The sequence below is a fragment of the Salvelinus fontinalis genome, chromosome 5, assembly GCF_029448725.1.
Source record: "Salvelinus fontinalis isolate EN_2023a chromosome 5, ASM2944872v1, whole genome shotgun sequence".
NCBI lineage: Eukaryota > Metazoa > Chordata > Actinopteri > Salmoniformes > Salmonidae > Salvelinus > Salvelinus fontinalis.
In genome coordinates, this window is record NC_074669.1 from 35647102 (window position 1) to 35667046 (window position 19945).

The following is a 19945-nucleotide window of genomic DNA, read 5'->3' on the forward strand; positions in this document are numbered from 1 at the left end:
AGGGTCGGTGTCTTCCACGCGCGTTACGCAGCTCCCAAAGAATGACTAGCTTCAGAGTTTTTTCATTTGTAGGGCCTGTGAACGCGCAATCGAGCCCGTTGGAATCGTCATCACGTAAAGGCATCCAGGGGAAGACGTAAGAAGTGTCCGTATAGTCATAGCAACGACAGTGCCCTTTTAACTGACTTCAGAAAAGTGGCCAACATTTCTCAAATCTGACTCCATGTCAGGGAAATTGCTGTAGAATGGGCTCTGTTCCACTTAGAGACAAAATTTCAACTCCTATAGAAACTATAGACTGTTTTCCATCCAATAATAATAATAATATGCATATTGTACGATCAAGGATTTTGTGGGAAGCCGTTTAAAAAATTAGCCACATTAGCATAAATAGTCTAAACAGCGCCCCCATCCCCAACAGGTTAAGTAGCTGGCTAGCTATGTATTTTCATTAACTGAAGTTCAATTTCAATAGGCGAACAAAAATACTTACTCACAACGATACCTAAATAATTGCTAAGAATTAGTGGTGTAACGGACCGTAGTTGATCCGTATGGATCACCCCCCCATGGTTCGGCACGCATGTGAACCGCAGATCAATTGCAAAGTTCAACCATCATAGTGTGAAACACAGGTTTTACTGCCGCTGTTACTTTTTAAAGTAATAATTCCCTAAATCTCGATGCAGAGTCGCAGTGAAAAAATAAAGACAGATACGTGCTGTGTTTTACTCTGAAGCCAAAAAGGCTGATTTGATTATTTTAAAAAGCAGTTGTGTGTACTGTTCACGTGAACGGGGAACGTTGAATCCCAACGAATCGATCCTGGATTCTCGCGTTGCAAAAAGCCAAGTAAAAAAAGAGCAGTGGAAGAGCTGAAGAACTGGAAAAGTCTGGAACTGGAAAAGTGGAACTGGAAAAGGCTTTCCTGTTAAATATGATGTCGGAAGAAGGGTGGTGGACAACACCATTACGGTTTGCAGCCATCGTGCCACAAGTTGGCTGTTTGATCATGGAAATACATCGAGCGTGGCCACACAGTTAAAGCGTCATCAGCCTGGTGTATCAGTGGCGGGAGCCAACTCAGCCAAGAGACAACTTCTCCCCGCGGCATTTAAACCCTTTGCTATAGAATCCGACCGGGCTGAAGCCATCACCAAATCTCTTGGGATGTTTATCGCTGCAGACATCCTCTGTTGTGGAAAACAAAGGGTTTTAAAAAATATGGTAAAGGTGCTTGAGCCACGCTAGGAAATCCCCTCACGCCCCCACTTCAGTATGAAGATCGTGCCAGATCTTTATGAACAGGAAAAGATCAAAATTGCCGACAAACTATCCAAGATATCCTCTGTTGACCTCACCACAGACGGGTGGACCTTCAGGGCAACGGAAAGCTACGTGACTGTGACTGCTCACTACACCACAGAGGAGTGGTAGATGCAAAGTCTGGCGCTACAGACACGCCCCCTCTATGAGAGTCACACAGGCACAAATCTGCCGCAGGTACTGCTAAGAGCAGTAGCAGAGTGGAAGCTACAGAGGCCCAATAGCAATATCCCAACCACCACAGATAATGCCAAGAACCAAGTAAATGCAGTGATAGAGGCTGGACTGGGGCCACAGATAGCTTGCACATGTGATCAATTTAGCATCCCAAAGGGGAATCTCAGTCAACCAGATGGACCGACCTCCTTGGGAGGATCAGGAAGGTGGTTTCCTTTTTCCACCGAAGCACAACAGCCGCTCATGTGCTTAAGACCAAGCAAGAAATGTTACAGCTACCGACCCACATGCTCATACACGATGTCACAGCTACCGACCCACACGCTCATACACGATGTCACAACAAAATGGAACTCCACTTATGACACGTTGGAGAGCTATCTTGAGCAGCAGTCTGCACTGACAGACAAAACCCTGAAAAGAACAAAGACGTCGTCACCTTGTCTGATGACGTGAAAGTGGCAGAGGAGGTCCTCCAGGTGCTCAAACCCCTCAAAAACAGTTACAACCCTATTGAGCACTGACACTGCACTGTCTGTGTCCATGATCCTACCTCTGAAAACAACGATTCTACAATCCATGGCCCCAAGTGAGGAAGACGCACCACCACTAGAGATGAAAATGCTGCCATAAGAGAGGACCTGAGCCCCAGATACACCCCCCCCCCCCCCCTTAAAGTACAGGAATACCTTCATAGATCGACTGCACTGGTTCCAAAGGTTCGAGTCCCTGTCTGTTCCAGTCCCTGCCTGTTCCAGTCCCTGTCTCACCTAGACCCTGCACTACACCGGAGGACATACAGTGATCTCACCACAGACTGTGGCCACTGAAGAGAGAAAAAAAAAAGTGAATGACTTAATAAATATACTGCAGTCTAATCTTAGTCTATGCTTTTGCTATTAGAATATTCCATTTTTTAATTGGAATAATGGCTTTTATTAAATGTTATTGCCACAATTATAGTTCTATGAAATATGAAAATAAATATTTAGTTAGGTTAATAGATCAAGTATTTTTTTTCTGCAGGGTCAAGCCACAGAGCCGACAGGAGCAGACTCAGACGCATCTCCTCCTTCAAAATAATTTGGCAACGAAGGAGCTTTTCGGGGAGACCTTTGCGAGCAAGGATGCATGCAAGACGTTTGCCAACACCAAAGAGGAGGTGGCATCCATCAAGGCAGCGAGCGGCATTCCAGTGGATGGTGATCCACTGGCATGGTGGAAAAGCAATGAGTGCAAATACCCTCACATTGCCATGATGGAAAGATGCTACCTGGCAGTGCCTGGCACTTCAGTTCCCAGCGAGAGTTTGTTCTCCACCGCAGGGGACATAGTGACTGCAAAGAGGTCTACCCTCTCCCCAGACAATGTAGACATCCTCATCTTTTTGAAAAATGTTTTTGATTTGAAGTTATAAGCTCAGGTCTGCTTTTTTTTATTTTTTATCTTTTTATATTTATAATATATATATTTTTTTGAATTCACTATTGTTCAAAGGAAGAAGGTATCATGCCTCATATTGCACTTTACTTTAACAATTGAGTATTGACCATTTTATTTCAAGATTTTATTTTAACTTTGAAAAAGAACACTTAAAGCAAGGAATTTAAGTAATAAATGGAAAGCAAAGTTATTCGTCTCCCTTTTTAATGCTGATCTGAAAAACGATGCGATCCGTGACTCAAAACCGTGATCCGATCTGAACCGTGAGTTGTGTGATCCGTTGCACCAATAAGAATAATGAAAATGACTGCAGTTCCTACTGGTCATTGTTTTCAGGCTGGTTGTATTGGTGCTAGCTAGGTACCAAGTTAAAGCTAGCTACCCCAGAAGTTGAGGTCAAACAAATGATGCTTTATTGCCAACGCGGTAATGTAAAACACATTGTTCGTGTCCCGGTGTTTGTTTGCAGACTTTTCTGTACAGCTTTGACAGAGCTACTGTATCCATTTCGACACGCAAAAGACCCAAACGGCATTCCATAGTATGTATGTTGTGAAGCTAATAGCAGTGACGCTATTACTGTGTAAATCCAGTAGGGCAACATCTGAAAAATAGCGCACTTGGTAGTGTGTACCGGTGCTCGACCAGTCGGCGAAAGCCAACATCACACACGACAGAACGGTTGATTGCCAAGGTCAATGAATCCCATTATCTTGGCTTTAATGGATTTCGTCTGAGTTGTCTCGCTGAAATTTTCTTACTCTTTCAAATGACTGCTCGATCCACACAGCAGACATTGCGGGCTAGTTTAGGAACGCTGTGTTGCACGTGCAGTGCAAACATTTACGTAGCGTCATTACGTCATGTACGTTATATAGGTATGCACAGTAGCTTTGACATCGTTTTTTTTTTTAACATCGGCGTTAAACTCGACATCGGGCCGATACCGATGTGGGCATTTTTAGCTAATATCGTCCGATATGTTCACCGATATATCGTGCACCCCTAGTTTTTGGTAGCGTTACAAGGCACTGTTTCTCAAACTTACAGAAGGCAAAGCATTTCTCCAAAAAAAGTGTGACTATTAGTTGGCAGGGGTATTTACTTCAACATTATTGTGACTTCCTGGTAGATCTTTTCTAAGACCTCTTTCCAATCTGCTTGACCAGAAATCAAAGCTATTACTTACGGACACCTTTTTCAGATGGAAAATGGTATCTATGCCTTCATTTCCCCCCCCCAAAAGAGAGACTCTTATCTTTCATTTGACACCCAATTTGATCTGCTCCTATAAACTTCACCTAGGTGCTCATGGGTCTTTTCACATGGAAATGACCAGCTGTTGGTTTTGGCGCGAGTTGAAATGCCCACTGGAAGCACCGGCGTTCTGACAAACTGTCACACCTAATCCTTTGTTGTAAACCCACACAACAATGGCGTCTGGATGAAGGACGATAAGACGTGCCAAATCCTGGCTTTAACCCAGCGGGTGCCAGACTCAGCTGAGATAACCAACGCAGAGAAAAGACAGAGGCAAATACAATACACTAGCAATCTATAGCGCACCGCACCAGACCCCGTGGCTAAGGTCCTTCAACATTGGATTACCAGCTGAATGGAATGAGAACAAGGAAAACATCAGTGCAGTGTTTCACTGCGTTCCAGGTAGCTGGAACACATTAGGGAACATTTTACCCAAGGATAAAGCAAAGCGAGGGGGAATTGGTGAATGATTTCACCACACACAAAGATGTGGCGTGAGATATGTGAAGCGAAGCGAGCTGTTGTTGTGTCTGCATGTGTCAAACACAGTCGACTGACAGCGAGCATACAGGGAAATCTCCCAAAATAGGCCGGGTTCTCTCAGCTAGTCAGTCACAATCATTATTGTGGGTACACTGTCATTGAGGTTGTGTGTGAGAGAAAGTTGAGACAGATATTTGGTTTTTCCATTGAGACCCCCACACACCAGTGTTTTACGTTATTGTAAGCTCTGGGGTCATTGTATACACCAGGAGTGTGACGCTAAAGACACGTGGCAAGCAGAATCGACAACCTCCGCATCATTCAAGAAGGTATTAACGTTCACAGTTACACTACAGCCACCGGTCGTCCGGCACTGCCCGTGACGCACTCGCGTTGCGCCATGTCCAATGGCAGTGTCCACGCTCAAGAATCAGAGAGGTTCAATTCTCGATGGATGACGTGAGCATTCTAGCTTTGTTGTACATGGCCTCGACTATACGCCACTGGTTGTTTTATTAAGATGAATGAAATCAAGAAGCTACTACTAGCACGCTAGCTATATTGACTAGCTACGTTCACAATGTAAACAAAAGCCAACTTGTGAAATTAGAATATAATTTAATACAACACCTAGCAACAATTTAAAGAGTACCCGCGAAAAACTGGACCAAAGTTATTGTACTTCCGCATAATTGATGAATATGCTACTGTACAGTAGGTAAAATAGAATCAGGTAGAATGCTGTTCCACTCTCAAAAACAACGCGGCCAGAGTAAAACATCACATTGCGGAGCATATAGTGGAGCTGAAGAGTTAGCCGTGGCCCAGGCAGACGAAAGCCTGATGCCTTTTGGGTAACACAACGGGGTACAACTCAATGTAAATGCACCAAAAGAGAACGCCCCGGGGACATCGACACGTTTCTCGAATGCAAATCGTGAAAGGATTTCACACCTTGAGCAATAGAAAGAAGGGTAGAGACACAGGGGGAGGGAGAGACAGCGAGCCCGTGCTTCAATTCCGATGATGCAGGAAACATATGACAGCTAGCCTCTCATGTTGGAATACTCCATATGGCTTTCCCCCTCACACTGCAGCCAACCAAAAACACTAGGATAGAGGCCTCGTTAAAAACACACACACACATGCATTCACACTTTTACAGCCCACCTGCATTCCCACAGTGTTCGGTGTCTTTCTCCAAGCCTCCTTTACACACACACACACCAGCTCTTTCAGCAGACGCCAGGGACCGGGGACTGACACAAGCTGTCCCCAAGGCTCTGCTAGAGGCGCGTTGGCACAGGACCAGCCAGCCCACCAGCCTTGGCACGGACAAACACCTCAATTACCTCGACTAACCGGTGCCCCCGCACACTGACTCTTCACCGGTACCCCCCTGTATATAGCCTCGCTGTTATTATTTTACTGTTGCTCTTCAATTATTTGTTACTTTTATTTCTTTAGAGATATATATATATATTATTATTTTTTACTGCATTGTTGGTTTGGGAAAGAAAGAAAAAAAGCATTTCACTGTAAGTTCTACACACGTTGTATTCAACGCAAGTGACAAATAAAATCTGATTTGAACTAACATCTGTCCTACAAGCCTCTTACAGACTGGGTAGTCAACCCAACTCAGCAGCTACTCAACCCGCACACTGAAAAGAATGCCAGAGGGTAGTTCTGGGTACCAGGCTATACCCATATACTGCCAGTTTACCACAGCCTGGCGCTTAAAGACATCAATCATCTTCTTTTTTTAAAGTTGAAAAATAACATCCCAAGTATAAATACAGTAAAGTACACACACTAAAAGGGTAAAAACAAAACAGTGTTGCAAAATAGAGCTGCTAATTTCAAACAATGGGGCATTCAAGGAGATCGTCTGATCGGGAATTTGTGATGGTATCACCCCCCCCCCCCCCCTGCCTTGAGGGACAAAATAGGAATTGCCACCCCCACCCATGTGTCTTGAGGATACCTGGACTACCTACTGAGATGTGCCTTTTGTTAAGTAAATCAGGTGATAAATGTGCTGGAAAGGAGACTGGGGGAGGACTACAAATCAAGACAGGCATATCTCCGCCAAATCTCTTTCCTGCATCTAAATAAATCACACCTCTTACTCGTCGGGTCATAAACGTACACACACACACACAGAAAGAGAAAGTCTCAACCCAGCAGATCGTAATGGGACACATAAAGCGGCCAGCCCATACAGCCCAACCCATACGAGCTGTATTCGTCTGACAGCCATGTAATGTTGACGTAGTAGCAGGAGGAAATGTACAGTTTGATGTTGAGCAGCGGGCCCGTTTGGTGCTGCTAATGCCCGTTTTGCCATACCCAACCAGCCAATGAGTCAGTCCAGATAGCATGACCCAGTCCTCGGCAGACAGAGCTCTGAGCTTAGAGACACTGATAGCCAAACACAGCTGCTGCTGCTGTGTGTGTGTCTCTCTCTCTCTCACACACCTGGTCTCCCCTCTCACTCAAAGCACCCAACACTACTCTATTACCCATTTCAGAAAGAAGATGTGGTATATTACCTGTAAAAAAATAAATAAATAGAAGAGGATGTTTATATGACCCCCTTTTAAACAGCTGGTTATTTACCACCTTCTTGTATGTGTACCCCGATCTATACATATCAGTGGGTAATTGGCTGATTGGGAGGGGTGGCGGGTGTTAAACCAGTGGGACTGTTTGCATTTCAAATTAGGAAGGTGTTAAACAATTGAAGTGCTAATTAATTTACTGTATAGAAGCAGAGAACCATTCAGGACCCGATTCCTGTATTTTGGATACAGGGTGTGAAAATGCAGGAATCATGAAGTATTTTAGCCCCTGCCCCTTTATAACAAATAGCAGGTAAAAAGTTGCAGGCATGGTAAATTAGTCCAAACTTTGTCTGTGTATGAAAGTGGTCTCCGAATCAGTGAGCCATTTTCCCCCCACACTCCTTTCTAAAAATAAATAAATACAAAGAAAGACCACCACTCTTTTTATCCTTTCATCTGCCAAACAACATTGTGTTACAGCGAGACAAGTGGTCAGAGTTCATCCAGGGTCACTTCCTATTTAAAGATACTCTTTGAAGAGGGTAGGGTTTCAGATGTTTTCGGAAGACGGGCAGGGACTCTGCTGTCCTAGCTTCGGGGGGAAGCTGGTTCCACCATTTGGGTTCCAGGACAGAGAAGAGCTTGGACTGGGCTGAGCGGGAGCTGCCCTCCCGTAGGGGTGGCAGGGCCAAGAGACCAGAGGTGGCAGAACAGAGTACTCTGGCTGAGGTGTAGGGTTTGAGCGTAGCCTGAAGCTAGGGAGAGGCAGATCCTCTTGATGCTCTGTGAGAAAGTAACATGGTCTCACAGTGGATGCGAGCTTCGACTGGAAGGAAGCCAGTGGAAGGTGCGGATCAGCGGGGTGACATGAGAGAATTTGGAACGGATGAACACCAGGCGGGCTGCAGCGTTCTGGATAAGTTGCAGGGGTTTGATGGCACAACCAGGGAGCCCAGCCAACAGGAAGTTGCAGTAGTCCAGACGGAAGATGACAAGGTCCTGGATTAGGACCTGCGCCACCAAGTCCAAACATCTCTTTTACTTTCCTTTGGCTGCTCATCAGCAGGGCCTGAACACCATCCAAGTCACTTCCACTATAAACACCGTGGGCCCGAGGACATTGGAAAAAACCACTGTCAAAAATCAGTTATGGCAAGAACCAGTGTCTGGAACGCGTTTCATAGGACTCGTTCTGCAACACCTTGCTACTCGCTAACATTATCAACTAAAACACAAAACGCAGCATGTAGTGTTCATCCCATGTTTCATGAGCTGAAATGAAAGATCCCAGAAATGTTCTAGACGCATCTCTTTACGTCCCTATTAGTGAGCCTCTCTCATTTGCCAAGATAATCCATCCACCTGAGAGAATGACATATCAAGGGAGCGAAATCAACACAATGATCTTTACACAGGTGCAACTTGTGCTGGCTACTAAAATGTGCAGTTTTGTCACAACACACTGTCAAGTTGAGGTGAGCCTGCAAGTGGCATGCTGACCAGAGCTGTTGCCAGAGAATTTTATGTTAATTTTTCTACCATAAGCTGCCTCCACCGTTTTAGAGAATTTGGCGGTAAGTCCAACCGGCCTCACAACCGCAGGCCAAGTGTAACCACAACAGCCCAGGACCTCCACATCCGGCATCGTCACCTGAGAGTCAGACCAGCCACCCAGACAGCTGATGAAACTGTGGGTTTGCACAACCGAAGAATTCCTACACAAACCGGCAGAAACCGTCTCAGGGAAGCTCATCTGCGTGCTGTCGTCCTCACCAGGATCTTGACCCGACTACAGTTTGGCGTCGCGACCGACTCCAGTGGCCAAATGCTCACCATCGTTGACCACCGAAGTGTGCTCTTTACGGATTAATCCCGGTTTCAACTGTACCGGGCAGATGGCAGACAACGTGTGTGGCGTCGTGTGGGCGAGCAGGTTGCTGATGTCAACGTTGTGAACAGAGTGCATCATGGTGGCGTGGCGTTATGGTATGGAGAAGGCATAAGCTACACGCAATGACCACAATTGCATTTTATCAATGGCAATTTGAATGCACAGAGATAGCGTGAATGAGATCCTGAGGCCAATTGTCGTGCCATTCATCCGGAGCCATCATCTCATGTTTCAGCATGAAAATGCACGGCCCCGTGTCGCAAGGATCTGTACACAATTCCTGGAAGATAAAACGTCCCACTTCTTCCATGGCCTGCATAGTCACCAGAGATATCACCCGTTGAGCATGTTTGGGAAGTAGTGGGACAACATTCCACAGGCCACAATCAACAGCCTGATCAACTCAATGCGAAGGAGATGTGCCACGTGCCGCATGAGGAAAATGGTGGTCAGACCAGATATTGACTGGTTCTCTGACCCACGCTCCTACTTTATTTTTATTTTTTAAATGTGACCAACAGAAGCATATCTGTATTCTGAGTCATGTGAAATCCATAGATTAAGGCCCTAATTAATTTTATTTCAATTGACTGATTTCCTAATGAACTGTAACTCAGTAAAACCGTTGAAATTGTTGCGTTTATATTTTCTGGGTCAGTGTAGCTAGCTACCGTAACCAACACCAGGCACAGTCTCACGTTTGACAGCCCGCAGAACCTGTAGCTAGCGTGGGATGTAATACATATCCTGCCCATCTGATTGTCGAACAACTTTACGGAAGCCTATTTTCACTAGAGTAGCTATTTTCCGATCAATGTGTGCATTGCACATGAAGGTTACGACCAAAGATCGTGTTGATCGCACTGTGTTGTTTGGGGAATTCAATTTTGCACGGTACGCCGGGGGTTTTGCTCATTTACCATTCAATTGATCCTCCTAAAGGAGAGGTCTCAGCCACGCAAAGTGAACTCGCCCAGTCTTTTCCCAGAAAACACAGTGCCACCACATGTTAATAAGCAAAAGGGGACATGAATTGTTGAGATAATTGTAATTCAAACCCTCAAGTCATGACAGTCACTTACCAAATTCCTTTTTGGACGAGACTGACATTAATACCAAAATTATCCTAGTCACACTTTGTAGTCCATTTTGACACTAGAATTAACATTTCTGACTCATATCAATGCCACATAGGCCATTTAAAAGCTGAGAAGTTGGTTCTATGGGGAAGTTGACCTTTAAACATTTCAATCTAAGACAACAACCTCATTTCTACCTTTCGTCGTGCCTGCCAAATTGACATTATTGCGCTGCAGCTCCAAACTTCCCATAAATATCAGTAGCCACCGACTAGCCAGTAAGCTTGCGAACTATTCAACAATGCAAGGGGCGTTTCCTCTACCCTTGAATAATGCAATGAAACCATATTACATTCTTGAATAATGCAACAATTCACAAGCATGTTCAGACAATTCATATTATCTCATTAATACAGGCATTAGCCTAGCTAAATGTAGCTTGCAAGACAGTAACACTAGCTAGCAAATAATGTTAGCATATCAAACAACATTTATTTATAAAACAACTAACTAAGATATCACCTTCCTTTACAACTGTTAAATACATATTTCTAAGTTCAGTGTTATAGAAAATGTGCATATTTACTAAAGGTCTCTCTTAATCAAAACGTCTGCCCTAATCGCTGTGAACGTCTCACAAAGCTCTAGCTTGGCTTCCTGAAATCACGAGGAACTCGCCTCTGATCTCATATTAATCTATGACGAAGAGTGCTTTTTCGTTTAAAATCTACGATTCGTTTTAATTCATGGCTATAGAAATTGATCTCTGGATGTGTTACAGCGATGGAACCGCTCTCTCCTGCGGCGTTACGATGTAAAGACTGCGGGCATGTGCTTTGTCAGTGGCTGTGGGGTCGGGTTCAGCCAGGAGTTAATGCACAGTCGGAAGACCGAATAAAATGGTAGGACGGACATCCCAGCTTCAAGTGGTTTTACATTTCACATCCTACGTCACCGAAAAAATTTGAACCGGTACCACACAGGTCCCCTCAACAGGGACTTTACATCTATTAAGAAACAGCAACACTTTTAGAACGTAACAGTATGTCACTGCAATCTCCTGGTAAAACTCAATAAAACAAGTTGAAAATATTGTGAAAATGTCTATACATTACAGCTGTTTGAAAATAATCTGCTATTAGGATTTTCTGCTTCATGAACGTTGAGCTAAACGAGACAATTCTGCTCACACTGCTCCGCTTAAGGGGGGGCAACCGTCGGGCAAGTGGCATGCGGCCTCCGGCGGTAGCGTTTGAGACGTCAAAAAATACGCAAGTTCACATTACATCTCTCGATATTCTCCTTAAATTCGTGAGAACAGAGCCAAAGCTAGCGACTGAAAACCAACCTGGTCTCGTAACAGTAGGGGCTCCAACTCTCCCCTCATTGGGAATGCAAAGCCTCCTGAAGAAGAGTGAGAAGAGAATAGAAGAGGGGGGTTGGGGAATTCTCAAGAGCTAACAAACGTACGGGGCTGGGGGAGGAGGGAGGGTAGCCATTGATCTCCCTACTTCCCTCAACAGTGTGCCTGCTCCTCCCCATCCCCCATTCCTTATTCTTTACCTCTTTCTTTTTTGGGGAGTTCAGTTAATTTTAGCCGAGCCCATTGTGGTGAGTGAAGGGGTGGTATGGAGAGGTCTCTGCCCTGCTATACTAGGTCATGCGTGCTGGATCTATACACAGGGATCCCCCCCGAGACACACACACACACACAAAGACAGGCTACCATAAAGCTCCTTTTCTGAGAGCGAGAGATTGAGAGGAGAGTGTTAGGCTAACTGGATTGTGCCATTTCTTGCTACTGGCCACCCCGACTTCAGTTTCTGGGCCTAACTAACTGATCACCGGACACTCGAAGGGAACATAGCTTTGATGGAACTGATTTTTTTTTGAAGTCAGGAAATTCAGGAATGTAAGGAGGCCAGGCGGTTTTTAAGGAAAAACAAAAATATAGCCCAATGTTTTGGTCCATTTAAGTGAGACAGTTGCAGAGGAACATTCCCTCCTGATTCTTAACTCTGGCATGGCATCCCAGGGGACGGTTTGTACAAGATACCAGGAAGGTGGGAGAGAGGCGCAGGGGGAGGGGGGACAAGAGCAAAAACAGAAGAGGTAGCGAGCTAACTTAAAAACGATTTGGTCTGCGAACATACAAAAAAAAATACTTTTACAAAAACAGTTGTGGGAATCCCATCAGATAAATGATCTAGTCTACCACGCCGTAGTGTACCAACTGATTTAAACCCAGCAGCTGGCCCAGACCAGTCAACTCAGGCGGGAAGGAAAGGAGCTCAACTCTGTAGTCATACTGTAACTCACTCCTTTTGTCCAGACCAGATGAGAGAATGTCCCAAATGGCACCCTATTCCCTTTATAGTGCGCTACTTTTTTTGAAAAGGGCCCACAGGGGCCTATATAGTGTGACATTTGGAAAACAGCCGTGTTCTGGAGACTGGACCGTCAATCCTTCATCTCGAACAACGCTGTTCACCATTTTATTAATTCCTGGCCTTGGCGAGGGGAGATGGGGGGGAGATGAGGGGGGGGGGGGGTTTAAAAGGGGCTGAAACAAGGGGATTGAGTATCTCACCGCCTGGAGCAAGGCTGAAACACAAGCAACTCACATGTATTGAAAATGTTGCCATGGCTAGTCTCCTGCAGCATTGGAAGCGAGGGAGCATACTGCTTCAGAGCTGAGCTATTTCACTAGGTTCTTCTTGACAACCAAAAATTTTCACACGCATCTTAAATTGCTCCAATAAGTAAACGAGACTGGTCCCTAAACCTTGCCGATTAACAAATGCTATTTGGAATCGTAACCAACTGCTTCAACGTAAAACAAAATAGAATACGACAGGACGACAGAGAGCCCATAAACCCGAAAAGGAAGATCACCCAGTAACAACGTTCGAGATCTTTTGAACAAACAGAACACAGCTTTTAAGAGGCGAGGTCAGCGGGAGTTCAGGCATTGGAACAAAGGAGTAGCAGCTCGCCCTGTCAGAGAAACATGTGCAAGGGAGTAAAGTAGCCGGGGGGCCGGGAGGGCAACAGCCGGAGGCCCGCCACAGAGACCCAGCCACTCTACCCCAGCACGGCTAAGAGTGACGGATGTGAGAGCCAGGGCCGGTAACCGCCACAGAGACCCAGCCACTCTACCCCAGCACGGCTAAGAGTGATGGATGTGAGAGCCAGGGCCGGTAACCGCCACAGGATCAGGCAATACTGATCTAGACGAAGCCATCTTTCTGAGTGTACTTCTGTGGGGGTTTTTTTTGGGGGGGGGGTCTGCATCATCTACTACAGTGCAATTTAGAAAATATATGTGTCATGATTTAAAGCAACCTAAGCCATTACAAAAGGAGCATAGTCAGCTTGAAGCTGCTCTGCAGAGAAACATCAGGAATTCTGAATATTTTGGTGCATTTTACTATTTTATAGTTTGTGTTTTGACCAATGGGAGGGAGGAAGAGAGTGAGAGATAGGATGTGTCGAGAGAGGTCTAACCAAGCTTATAATGCATTCCCTATGCTCTGCTTAGGTCGCTAGGCCTAACTGGACCTAAAGCCTATACTGTAGGCCTGGGTCGGTGTTTTTTTATTTAATTTATTAACCTTATTTAACTAGGCAAGTCAGTTAAGAGCAAATTGTTATTTTCAATGACGTCCTAGGAACAGTGGGTTAACTGCCTTTTTCAGGGGCAGAACGACATATTTTATAACCTTGTCAGCTCGGGGATTCGATCTTGCAACTTTTCGGTTACTAGTCCAACGCTCGAACCACTAGGCTACCTGCCTGTCTCAACAGCTGAGAAAGAATACACCCACTAGCACAGTGGCCACCAACATTTACTGAGTCAACATCACCTAGCAAGCAGAGATGTACTGCTCAGATTTATTTTTTTTTAAACATGACTTGATTTTTTTTTTTTTTACATTAACCTATTAAAAACTGTTCTGTAGGAATGAGTTTTGTTGAGTAGGCCTAAAACATTACCACAGCATATCGGCTATATGCCCGGCCCGCCAATATTTTTCTCAGACCATATCATATTTCAAAACTTGGGCTTTGATAACAAAATAGATCAGTTCATGTAGCACTTGCGAGGCACAGCTGAACACAAATTTAAGAGATTCCCGAGTTCCCAGTTGCCTTGAACACAGCATTAGTCTGAGCGGAGGGAGAGAGCAGCAGAGGGTCTAGCTCTCACGGTCCCTGCGCATTCCTTTTCTCTGGTGAGACTGACCAGAGAGGGGACATTGTCCTCCACCTGATGGCGAAACTCAATTCGCACTGCATCTGCCTCAGGCACAAATTCATGTTGTTCCTATGACGAAAGAAAGTGAAATATTCCTTGATATTAAAATAGACACGACGAGATGCTAATAATAAAACGCAGGCCTATTGATACACTTGGCTACTCATTCATTCCAGCGGAAGCACGAGTGGAAGTAGGCAGAAGTGTGTTTTATGTTTAGTAAAAGTGTTGAATAAAAACAGTGTTGACAGTTCTGAATAAAAACTTCAACATGAACTCACAAAAAGACAGCATCACTTTGCTGTATTCTTTGACAGACTCTCTGGTCATCGTTTTAAAAGTTATGATATGTCAAGTAGGCTAGTATCAAACTTAGCTGGGGCCGGGGATGTGCAAGCTGTAGGCATGGTGATTTGAGCTATCCCATTTAGCCACAGCTCTCCCGGTCTGCCAGGTAGCAGGAGTTTGCAAATTAAATGGTTCAAAATGGGAACACTTTGCCGATCCAGCGTGCAGGGTTTCTGAATCAAGTGCACCTACAGCCAACAGCGCAACAAAAAAAAGTTTAAAAAAGAGAGCACAAGCTTTTCTACAGAAATGTTTGGCGATTGACGAGGAATGCCTTGAAGATCGACCAGTCGATCGCCCGGTTGGTGACCACTGCACTAGTGTATAAAAATATCAACCACAACATCTGTTTGTTTAACTTAAGATTTTAAACTTCAAAACCAGCTAAAATTGGGTCCACAATTATTCATTCAAAATTATAACAATTTCAACCACTAAATGCCCTAAAAATGCTTGCAGAGGTAGGCCTACTCACTCATCGCCAAAGCTCCTCTCCACAGAAGCACTTGATTATCTACGCATTAAGTTACAAACACGATTGAGAACATAGGGTTGCCTGTGCTACCGGGCTCCCTTGATAATTGAATAACTCACTGACAGATTGCATCAATTTGACCCATTGACTCAAGAGACCATGACAGGGCAGTGACACACATCAAATTACAAACAAGACCAGGGCTTGGGGATGGGGTTTGGTTGGTGTTGCATTACATCCACAGATTTGGAGTTAAGAGGACAAAGTGAGGTTTGGTTAATTAAAAGAGGAGCAAAAACAGACTGGCCTAAACCGCTGTTAGAAACCACGCCATGAGCACAGGAATTTTGTCCGGTTTATCAGATTATTTTGTGCGTCTTGTCTTTTTTCCCCTGTCATATTCCCCCTGGCTTCGCCATGGCTGGAGCACCTCATCCTGACCACAGCATATGGAAAATCCCAGGTAGCATTGCTAGAGACCGTTCTACACACCTGGAGCAACAGGCCCGGGCCAGACCGTGTCTGACTAAGCAGCAGCACACAGGTGTCAGGGCAGAGAGCTACCATCCCATAGCCACATCTCGGGATTTATTTACATGGGCAGATTACAGCATTGACTTAATTCACATCACCTCGCTGTGCGGTCAAAGAGGTCTGACCAAACACAGATTTATATCAAAGCAACACCTGGATTAAATGAGAAATGAGCTAAAATGCCAAGTTAGATTTTTACAGCTTGTCAAATAATATGAGTCAACCTAGAATGTTGCAAAAAAATGTTTTTTTTAAAGGGAAACGATGAAAATACATTTTGGCATGAAATGTTTTTGTGGGATAAATCAGAAACAAACAGACCTCAGCCTCAAACCAGAAGACAGATTATGAGCTTTCATTCAGTCCACTCATTAGAAGTACACCACAGCAAAGGCAGGAATATTTAAAGACATCAATTGTAAAATAAAATGGATAATATGGTATTGTGAGGCCAATGAGAGAGAGAGAGAGACAGAGAGAACAAAACAAAAACAGATAGAACGAGAGAGAGAAATTGTGAAGGGGGCAAGAGAAGAGAAATCGTGACAAAGGACGCTCCGGGGATCAGAGCAGGCCTGAAAGCTGGGTCTCAGTGGTAGGATGAAGAGTAGTGGGGAGATGAAACACAATTTGGGCCGGGCCCCCTACTGACCAGAACTATGGGGCCTGCCTCTGAAGCAACCCCCTGTCACCACATGTCTCACAGCCACCACTGTAGTATAGTCGGTTAGCCATTTGTTGATCAAGAGACACTACCTTCAAAATTAACAATACAAAACAGTGTTTCCCATTACAGAAGTAGTCTTGGTTATATTTAAAATAACACAGATTTATTTTCTGGGATATTTAGAAAGGTTTATAAAAAATTAAGTATCAATCTGTAATGGCATGCTATTGTGTACAATACACTCATTATTTACAAAATAACTACACAGTCCACAAAATGTGGAAGCAAAATTAAGGTAGCCTAGTCATTTCAATCCAACTATAATTCAAATGTACAACTATTAAATAAACAACCATTCTAATGACTGGTGTTCTCCTCATAGCCTACTATCAGGCAAAGGGAAAATAAGTATAGGCCGACTAATTCGTTTAATTTAAAAAAATCCGGCTGAAATATTATGTTTTTTATTCAAACTATCGGCATATCGAATGAATTAATATGTAGCAATGTCATACTATTCATTGGAATAGGAGCAGTGGTGACAGGAGGGGGAAATGTGAACCAAGTGTTTGAAGTTCAAAGAAACCCTCTTCCTCCCCTCTCCATTCACACACCAATTTGGGTGTTTTATGCTATAGGCCGCCAAAAACATTTGTCACGCCAATAATAAGGTTCTGAGAAGATAATCCGTCTAACCAATGTTGAAATCCTGCCAGTAAACAACGTTATCAGAATAATTGATCCTCTGACCCCTTCAATTAATCCTTCCTATAAGCGATAAAGTTCCAGATAATGTGTCCCAACACCAACTATTTCAAGGTGCTGTTACTGTTGTTACACAGCAACGTTGTCAATATCCTTCAAAGAGAACGCCTTTCAGAATGGTTGCTACTGAGCCATTCAAAGGCAAATATACCGCAAGCTAAGAAAGAACGCGGCTGTAATAGATATAGTTTGATGGAACATTAATTACATTTCTGACAACAAAGTTACAATAGTGTACCACTGCAACAATGTAGCAACTAAAGATAATGCAAAATAATTCGCCGATTGTAGATTGCAAATGAACCAATTCATGATACAATGCGCAATTAGGACTACATACAATATTAAAAAGTATGTTGTTGAATGAATATTTAAAAAATGTCGAATGTTGACAGAAATCGAAACAGAAAAGTGTGGTTACCTGCATGGTGAAGACTCCAAGCTCCTGCGAGGACAGTTTTTTCATTTGTACGGCTAAAACTTGTGCCTCCTCCAAGATCGAAAACTCCGTTTCAGCGCCACAAAATCCACAACATAGAAGCGACAATACTGCCACAAAGCTCCAAAAAATAGCCATGAAGTTACACCAGGGGAGTCTCGCGTTCTTATTCCAATTTGTGTATGGAATTCGTGTTAAAATCACGGATCCTTCTCCCCCTACTCGCCTCGCCATATGATGGCTGGTGTAGTTGTTGAATAGTAAACTGGAAATTCGCTTTGCAGCCGTGAGAAAAACTTCCAAGGGAACTATTTCACAACTTCGTAGCTATACCTGGCCTTAATTTCAAGACGAAATTCCTCGACTTTAAACGACGACATCAATTCATATTTTGGAAATCCACGAAGGTAGGAGAATACAATCCATAAAAGCGCTGATAGTTGTGCATTTGTCGATAGATCCTGCTCACTCCGCACCAACTCCAGTACAGCGTAAGCCCGAGAATCACAATGGGGGTGAAAGTAGGAGTACGGCAGCAAAACAACGGCATGGCGTTTGAGTTGGGAATGGATTGGGATTGTATTTGGAGAACGATCTCCCAAAACAACTTGGCTACTGTAAAACAATATGCTGGAACATATGATCTACCAATAGCTGCTCTACATCTGTAGAAGCAACATAGTATTTTATAAAACAACAAACCACAGTATAGACAAATACTGTGGAATATCGTTTTTATTTAAATGTTCATCAAGCAGATAGAAATTACATAGGGCTAAAACACTTTTTTAGGTGCTTTAGGTTGACTGCTATGTTACTGCAGTAATGGTGGATATTGTAGTCTTTTGACTGCAGAAAAACAAGAATCTCTAAAGTCGTCCCAGGTGAGGGAGAACCAACTGGCTGCGCAGGATCCTTACCTTGTCGGTCTGGAACTCAACAATAGGCTACATTTCTCATTTGTGAAATTGAAACTAGCCAGTAAAACCAGGACCGGAGTCTCCCATAGAACATACTGTCTTCAAGTGTCCATAATGTAAAGCAAGTAAAACCGGGGTCGGAGTCTCCAATAGAACATACTGTCTTCAGTGTCCATAATGTAAAGCAAGTAAAACCGGGGCCGGAGTCTCCCATAGAACATACTGTCTTCAGTGTCCATAATGTAAAGCAAGTAAAACCGGGGCCGGAGTCTCCCATAGAACATACTGTCTTCAGTGTCCATAATGTAAAGCAAGTAAAACCGGGTCCGGAGTCTCCCATAGAACATACTGTCTTCAGTGTCCATAATGTAAAGCAAGTAAAACCGGGGCCGGAGTCTCCCATAGAACATACTGTCTTCAGTGTCCATAATGTAATTCACAGAACAGACACACCGGGTTCTAGGCTACTCCATATACTATACTGTATGTCATTTAAATGATCTCTGTATTTTATGCATGTAACTGAGATCTGATAATAAGATGTGACTGTGTTTGGAAGAATATGGGTTTCTAATGACAGTAAAGTCCTGCTCAGAGTAATATACATTTCATGTGATTCTTTAGAAGGGCTGCCACATGCCTACTTCCATCCAGTTGATGACCTCCAATCAACAGCCGCCTTTAAAAAGGGCCTCACTCTGTTCCAAGCCCTGATTGGAGAATAGTACACATGAGCGTAAAGTCGTGTTCCTCTGCTGAGATGTTGCTGACGCATGCCAAATCGTACAATGCCTGGATAGGTATTTTACGTATCAGCTAACCTCATCATATGTTATATCAATTTGGTGCCCAACTGGCGACTGCACAGTCGATAACGTGTCACGCAACCATTGGTTGATGCGTGCAACGTCTGAGCAGGGGAACGCAACTTAATTATGACCCAGCTGAGGTCTTTTGGGGGCATTCATGTGCTCATGGAAAGTAGGAAACTGAGAAATGGGAAATCCTAAGATCGAATTGTGTTCAAGTGCTTTTGAAGTCGGCCAATTCTTCAATTCTTCAACCAGTAATATTTTAGCTAGCTTGACGTTTAGCTAGCTTGACGTTTAGCTAGCTGACGTTGCTAATGTGGGACTGGAATGTGATGTTTATATGTGTATAGGACTTTTATTGTGACATGCAACCATACCTGTATTCTAATTGGCTCCTGTATTAGAGCGAGAGCTTCTTGGTAGAAGATCAGTCAGAGCTGCCATGATGTAGTGTGTGGAGTTGTCGCCATTTCCTCTCCCCTTATCATTTATTTATTT

At 44.0% G+C, this 19945-nt stretch overlaps 1 protein-coding gene across 1 annotated transcript in view; it reads right to left on the reverse strand.

Moving 5' to 3' along the window:
* LOC129855522 (VWFA and cache domain-containing protein 1) overlaps positions 1 to 18245 on the reverse strand; it is an 83410-nt gene extending 65165 nt beyond the window's left edge. Inside the window, exon 1 of the mRNA XM_055923281.1 lies at positions 17698 to 18245. Within this exon, the coding sequence (XP_055779256.1) occupies positions 17698 to 17949 (252 nt within the window). The 5' untranslated portion in view covers positions 17950 to 18245. The remainder of the gene's footprint in view (positions 1 to 17697) is intronic.
* Positions 18246 to 19945: the final 1700 nt, after the last annotated feature.